The sequence below is a fragment of the Octodon degus genome, unplaced genomic scaffold (assembly GCF_000260255.1).
Source record: "Octodon degus isolate 3935 unplaced genomic scaffold, OctDeg1.0 scaffold00018, whole genome shotgun sequence".
NCBI lineage: Eukaryota > Metazoa > Chordata > Mammalia > Rodentia > Octodontidae > Octodon > Octodon degus.
In genome coordinates this window covers 20,890,619-20,898,090 of record NW_004524594.1, presented here as the reverse complement: position 1 = coordinate 20,898,090, position 7,472 = coordinate 20,890,619, and the positions used below count along the sequence as shown (strand labels likewise).

General features: G+C 52.2%; 1 protein-coding gene across 1 annotated transcript; it reads left to right on the top strand.

Annotated features, from left to right (window-relative positions):
• Positions 1 to 3,553: 3,553 nt before the first annotated feature.
• Positions 3,554 to 6,331, top strand: Cabp4 (calcium binding protein 4). Its single transcript, XM_004627342.1, has 6 exons — positions 3,554 to 3,916; positions 4,279 to 4,309; positions 4,389 to 4,532; positions 5,636 to 5,745; positions 6,064 to 6,211; positions 6,303 to 6,331. Exons 1-6 carry the CDS (start codon positions 3,554 to 3,556, stop codon positions 6,329 to 6,331), a joined length of 825 nt encoding a protein of 274 aa, XP_004627399.1.
• The last annotated feature ends 1,141 nt before the right edge of the window (positions 6,332 to 7,472 follow it).

The following is a 7,472-nucleotide window of genomic DNA, read 5'->3' as shown; positions in this document are numbered from 1 at the left end:
ATATATATATATATAGTGTTTAAAAATGTATTTCATAGAGGGTCTCACTACACAGCTTGGACTTGTAATGATCCTCCTGTTTTCAGCCTCCCCAGCACTGTTATAACAAGTATGCGCCATCACGACCAGCCTGAGTGGCTGACTCAGAGTGCCTGGGGGCAGGGCCGGCACAGCATGTGTTGCTGGGGATCAAACCCTGGTCCGTGCACTTGCCTAAGCAGGTGCTTAGTTCGCTGAGCTATCTCGCCAGCCCCTACAACGCATTCTATACCTGAGAAAAAGGAATCTGTGACTTGCTTAGAGTCATAAGTTGGAAAGGCAGCTCTAGGACTCAAACCCAGATTTTAACAACCCAGACTTAACCATTGTGCCACATCAAATCTGTATCCAAATAGACTAAACTGGAGTCTTTTAGGGATTGCCAAATAGCTCAGCAGATTAAAGCACCTGCAAGCAGGCTCAGGGGCCTGGGGTTTGGTCCCTGGGCCTGCCATGCTGCCTCACTCCCGGGGTGCATTGAGACTGGGATTGAGACTGAGCATGGTGGCACACACCTGTAATCCCAGCTCTTGGGAGGCTGTAAGCAGGCAGATCACTACAAGTCCAATCTAGTAGTGAGACCCTGAACACCCTGTAAATCCTCCCTGCCCCACCCAAAAAAAAACCCCAAAAAACAAAACAAAACAAAAAAAAAACCCCTGGAGACTTTTAAACATATTGGTAAAGTTTGTGAATCTTACTTAAATAAAGTATAGTGGGCTGGGTGTGGTGGTGCACACCTGCAATCCCAGCATTCAGAAGGCTGAGGCAATAGAACTGCCACATGTTTGAGACCGACCTGAGCTACATAGTTCAAGGTCAGTCTGAAGTGCACAGCGAGAGCCTGTCTCAGTGGAACTTCTATATGAACTAAAAGGTGATTTCAGATTCAAAGCCAGGAGAGCACCCTTAGGGCTCCAGGGAATACAGTTTGAAAACCACTCAGAGCTGGACGTGGTGGCACATTTGTGTGATACAGCCCAGGTGGGGGTGGGGGCTGGGGCAAGAAGATTCCTGTGAGTTCAAGGCCAGTCTGAGCTACATAATGAGTTCAAGATCAGCCTGAGCTGCATAGTGAGACTGTCTCAAAAAACAAAAACAAAACAACCAATCAGCTCTTCACACAACCCCTTTATGCCTGATGGCCTTGGGTTTAAGGGTTTAAAATTCTTTTTTTTTTTTTTAAATTTTTATTTATTTATTTGAGAGCGAGAGAGACAGAGACAGAGAGAGACAGAGAGAGAGTGAGTGTGTGTGGTGTGTGTGTGTGGCCAGCTCAGCCCACCAGGGGGCAGGGCTGGCTGGCATGTGGTGCTGGGGGATCGAACCGCGGTCCCTGATGCTTTGCTAAGCTTGTTCTAAGTAGGTGCTTTAGACCACTGAGCCATCTCTCCAGCCCTTAAAATTCTAAGAGGGTCTCTGATAGGACTAAACAAGAAAAGGGGATACAAAGGAAGCACCATTTTGTATTTGCATATACAGAATATTAGGGTAGATATACAGCTACTTTCGCTTAATTCAATGAGAAGAAAGATTTGTAGTAATAGTGTTTGGATAGGATATCCTGTCAGCTTCTTATACTATGGATAACCACTAAGAAGATAACAATGTACAATGTATTAATTATTGAAAATGTCCTATTAATCAGCTTTGAAACTCTCATTGATATTTGTTTCTCAATAAAATAATTTTTTTTTTTTTTTTTTGCGGTACTGGTGATTGAACTCAGGACCTTGCGCTTGCCAGGGAAGCACTTATTCCACTGAGCCATCTCCCCGGCCCTAATAAAATAAAATTTTTTAAAAATCCCCCCAAAAATTGTTTTTCAGTTGTTTTGCTTTTTTTTTTTTTTTTTTTTTTTTTTCCGGAACCAGGGATTGAACTCAGGCTCTTGCACTTGCCAGGGAAGCACTTATTCCACTGAGCCATGTCCCTGGCCCCCCATCAGTTGTTTTGCATTCTGTCCTTCCGACTACATTTTCAGAGTCCTGTGTATAGATTCTCTATGATGAGTGCGATCAATATGTATGTCTAAAATGTACCAATAAAATCTGATTATAAAAGAAAAAAAAATTCTAAGAGGGGAGGGCTCTGGGTCTCCGAATTTTAAAAGGTAGTTGGCAGCAAGAGGCTTTGGCCCTCCAGAGAGTACAGTTCAGAAATTTGGGGTGAGGTCTGAGCCCCAAAGCCCAGGCAGACTGTGGCCAGTAGTCTGAGCTGCGAGCAGCTGTTGCCTATTTAGCTCACCTGTGCCCCTTTCCTGCTCCCCAGAGCTTGGGGACAGGTGCCCTTACTTGTCACCTAGAGCTACTAAAATAGAGATGGGGTGGGGGAGTGGGGAGAGAGGTTCTGGCAGGTGAAGAGAGTAAGGTGGTCTGGGGCACTCAGGCCTGCAACCCAAGAGGTCTACTATCTCCATGCCACCTTTCCCCAATGCCGTGCCCCTCCGAGAGTGGAGGAAGGCCTCACAGGGCAACTAGGAGAGGGACATGATGCACCAGCACGGCTGAATTCTGCCTGGCCTCATGGCTGCAGCTACTAGGCCAGGAGCCCCAGGGCCTCCCCACCTCAGGCTGCAGCAGAGCCCCTTAAATCATAGACCTGGGCACCCTCCCCAGGCCCCAGTGTGACACCTGGCTTACCTTGAGGCACAGGCTGATGGTTGGAAGTGAGGCGTGCTGGCCTACCCAGTGGCCCAGCCACCCGCCTGGCCCCTTACAGGGGCCTGCAGCATGGCACCTGGAGACACAAAGGCGGCAGGGCAGGAAACCCAAGCTGAGAGGACATCAATCATTCATGGGGCTACTCTCTGGGAAACCCTAACCCTGGCCAGGAGGGCCAAGTGACCAGCCAGGGCCCTGCATGCTCATGGTCAGATAGCAGAGCCCCCTCACATGGGGTCCATCCAGTTCAGGATTATATGCTCCCCAGGGTCCACTTCCTCTGCCATCACCCCTCACACCTCAGTTGGCATTTGCGACCTTTGTATAGTGGCCTCCTCCTACCTTGAAGGCCCTTTGCCCCATCCAGGATGTCACCCCCCGGGGAAGCAGGTGATAGGCTATAAGAAATCGACATTCATACCCTGCCTGAGAAGTCTTTGTCAGTGCCCTGTACTCAGCTGAGTCCTGCCTGTCACACAGCTGGGTTGAGTGTTCAACTCTTCACAACCGTTTTCCTTCTTATAGATGAGAAAACTGAAACTCAAGAGAAGTGACTGGACATCCCAGCTAAGAAATGGCCAAGCTGGAGTCTGAAGCTCATGGCAGCCACAGAGTTCGGCATCCTTTACTGCTGAGGACAGTTTTGGTGACCCATCTGGCTCTGTCCTGGCCACCCAGGGCAGAGGGCAGGGATTAGGCCCTGGGCTGCCTACCTCACTTACCCTAATCCCTCTCAAGGCCTGATCCCAGGCAGTAACCTCAAAGACTGGGCACATAAGCAGCTTTGTGGCTCCTGAGGGCCAAAGATACTCAGGGGAGCAGGGTTCTCGAGTCTAGCTGTCTCTCCTCACATGGCCACAGAGCACAGCCCAGACTCAGGCACCAACTCCCAGAAGCCCCCTGGAGAGGTTATGACTCCAGGTAGTGGTGCTGAGGGGCCCTCTTTGACCAGGAGAAGGAGCAAGAGGGCAAAGCATCCCCGAGGGTCTAGGAAGGGCAGCGCTGGGGAGCAAACACCTGTCCAGGACCCTGAGGCCCCAGGGGGCAGCAGAAAACCTTCAAGGACCGAAGAAAAGAAAGAAGAGCCATCCCCCGGGCCCCCCAGGCCAGCCTCTCACTGCCAGTCCCACCGGCGGCGACGGCGTCATTCTGACTCCCAGCAGGATGCTGCTCAGAGGGCATATGGGCCCCTGCTCAACCGAATGTTTGGGAAGGTCAGGGGAAGCCTGGGCTGGGCGGGGGTGGGGGTGGGGTGGATTCCTACCCGAGTCTCAGCCCTCTTGCCCCGAAGTACCTGGGTCCTCTGCCCCTTCTGGCCCAGTCTGGGGGAGCCTGAGCTGTGGGGGGCGGGGGGCTTAGGCCATGCTGCATAGTGGGCAGAGGGGGACCTCACACAGGACTCTGAGAGCTCACCCAAGGCTCCAGAAGCACCAAGGAAGCTCTCTCCTGGGGGTGGGCGTGGGTTTTGCCTGCTCTGATAGAGCTGGCCCTGTGCAGGCCAGACTAGGCAGGGGCTGGAGGAGGAAGGACAGAGCTGTGCCTAGTGTTAGTGACATACTAGACTGTCTCCCTGCAGGATCGTGAGCTGGGCCCGGAGGAGCTGGAGGGTGAGTGGCTGTCGGTGCTGCCGGGGGCTTGCAGGTATCCCTGGACCTGGCCACCTGGCCTGACTTTTCTCCTCTGCAGAGTTGCAGGCTGCCTTCGAGGAGTTTGACACTGATCAGGATGGCTACATTGGCTACCGGGAGCTGGGTGACTGCATGCGGACACTGGGCTACATGCCCACAGAGATGGAGCTCCTCGAGGTCTCGCAGCACGTAAAGATGCGCAGTTAGTGATGAGCCCTGCAGGGTGGCTGGGGTGGGAGAGGCCCATCTTTGCAGGGTGGGGTTGGGACAGTCTGGCCCTTGTCCTTTCAGTGGTGCCTGGGCACCATTTGGTTCAGGGGGCTCACTAAGTGATGGCAAGAGGGGATCTCTAGGAGTCTTTTAGCAGTGATGGCGTAAATAAGAGACAGTGACAATTTGGGGGAGTACTGGCAGGAAGACTGGTCCCATCAGATGCAGGGATAGCAGATCTAAGCTCCAGGCTGTTGATGTGGTGAGGTGGGCGAGGAAGATGCAGAGGTGACCCTTGAGCTTGGGTTACGGACCTGGCCTTGGAAAATGGGTCTAGCCTCTGCAGACCCTCAGCCCCTCTACCTGCCTCTCTGGATGCAGCCTCCGACTCACCTCTAACTCCATGCTGAAGGGCTGTCCCTCTCCTCTCATTGTGCCTCTCTCCCTATACCCTGGTGGCACTTGCCTTGACCAGAGTCATATGAATCCAATCTGCAGAGGCTCAGTGAGGCCTGGACGACAGGACCCTGGCCTAAGTGCTAAGCAGCTATTCCATGGTTACCAATGACTAGTTTGTCCTGCGGCAGATATCATCTTCCCTTCCTTCTGGGATGCCAATGGCTTTTCTCACAATTTCTAAAATGGACCCAAAGTACAGTTGCTGTGGCTATTTGGTGTTGGGCTCCTTTTCTCCCCCCGCCCCCCGCAGCTGCTCTCTGGCCACTGGAGCCTTACAGGCTGACCACCTGGGCCATGTCTGAAGGGCCATTCCTGCTCCCTGCTGGGCCATGAACTCTCACCCCATACTAGGATGAGCAAGGGAGGTTGATAAGCTGACTAAGGTCACTTGTGTCCTGCCATCTGAGCCAGGATTTGAGCCTGGGCTGTCTGTTGTGAAGCCTGGCCTCTTTCTCCCATGCCTGGTCTTTTGCTGAGAGCAGGACAATCCTTAGCACCTCCTAGCAGACCTGGGTTTGAGACTTGAGGCCCCCCCCCCCCGTGGGTGGGGTCAAGGGTGCATCTTCCTGGATGCAGAGCATAGTGGGTGGAAGGGTGAGTTGCCTTCATCTGTGACATCCCTCCCTGGGTCCACAGTGGGTGGCTTTGTGGATTTCGAGGAGTTCGTGGAGCTGATAGGCCCAAAGCTGAGGGAGGAGACAGCACACATGCTGGGGGTGCGGGAGCTGCGCATTGCCTTCCGAGAGGTGCGGTGCTTGATGGGGGTGGGCAGTGGGTGGCAGGGCTGGAGAGCGAGTGTCTTTACTGGGAGCCTGGGCCCTCTGCCTTTAGGAGCCCTGGGGATGGGCAGAAAGAGTTCAGCTCCAACCCAGTTGGGTGCACCAACCAGGGCCACTTCTGGAGCAGGAGATACCATTTTGGCATGGGAGGATGGGGAAGGCTGAGGTGGGTTGTGACAGGGTGGGGGTAGGGAGGATCTTGCCTGTAGACAGTGAGTGTTGAGAACGGGGCTGCGTACTGAGGTGACTTGGGGTAGGAGGGGCTGAGCCCTGCCTGGTTCCTAGTTTGACAGGGACAGGGATGGAAGAATCACTGTGGCAGAGCTGCGGCAGGCAGCACCAGCTCTGCTGGGGGAACCACTGGAGGGGACCGAGCTCGATGAGATGCTCCGAGACATAGACCTCAATGGGGATGGCACCATAGACTTTGACGGTGAGTCTGCTCCTTTGCCTCTTCTTATCCCTCCGACACTTCCTGGGATCCCTGACCAGGACTGGCCCAACCTTTGTCCCTCTCTTCCCAGAGTTTGTGATGATGTTGTCCACCCACTGAAGGACCAGCAGGGAGACCCTGTTGCCCAAGATACCATCAAGACCAGGCTGCATTCATGGGGGCTCCAGGAAGGCAGAAACCTAGCCCCTAGAGTACTTCTGCCAGGCTGGATCTTGCTCTGGAATCTGTCTGTGAGGTCATCCTTTCTTGCCACCCACTGCTTGAGCAGCCTGGAGAAAATTGATGCTCAAGTGCCCACCAGTCCCCATTGTGAGCAAGAACTGGATCTCTGTACCTTTGGGAGGTGGAGAGTCCCCTGGTGCTGGTGGCATTCAAACAGGAGCAATTTGGGGAGGATCCATAGAAATGAAGTGAATGGAGAGGGTGGTCTCCTCCTACTTAGGCATAGAATTTTTAAAGAGTGAACTTGAAAATAGAAAAAATTAAAAAATAAAAGAACAAAACAAAGAAGTGAACTTGAAAGGGATGAGCCTAGGCCCCAAAGACCAAAGCTGGTGTTGTAGGAGGGAGCTGACCCCATGGGGGTTTCAGATTGGGAGAAAGGCTTGGAGGTCCAGGAGGCCCATAGTTCCAGAGTCTAGGTGATAAGAAATTAATCTCTGATCCATTTCAGAGTCTCAGAGCGCTACCCTGTTCCTGGAAAGGGGATGAAAAATACATTCCCACCAACCAACCTGAGAAGGTAGAGGGAGCAGATTTTAGGGTCCTCAGTGGAAACAAATCCTAAGATGAAAAAAAGGTAGAGGGGAAAGGATGCTTTAAGCATGTGGAAATCTTTTTTTGTTGTCCTAAAGAAAGATAGGTTGATTAACTATAGACTTCACTGGCCATCTAAAAGTAACCATTAATGGCCAGGCATGATGGTGCACACCTATAATCCCAGCACTACAAGGCTGAGACAGAAAGATTGCTCTGTTTGAGGTCAGCTTGGGCTACAAAGCGAGTTCAATGCCAGCCTGAGCTACAAAGCGAGACTGTCTAAGAAAAAATAATCATCTGGACTTGGCAGCATAAACCCGTAATACCAGCACTCTGGGAAGCTGAGGCAGAAGGATTATAAATTTGAACACATTTCAGGCAATTTAGAGACTTAGTGAGACTGCCTCAAAAATTGAAACAAAGAAAGAAAGCAAGCCTGGGTATGTAGCTTGGGGAGAAGGTCCTGGGTTTCCAGAGTCCA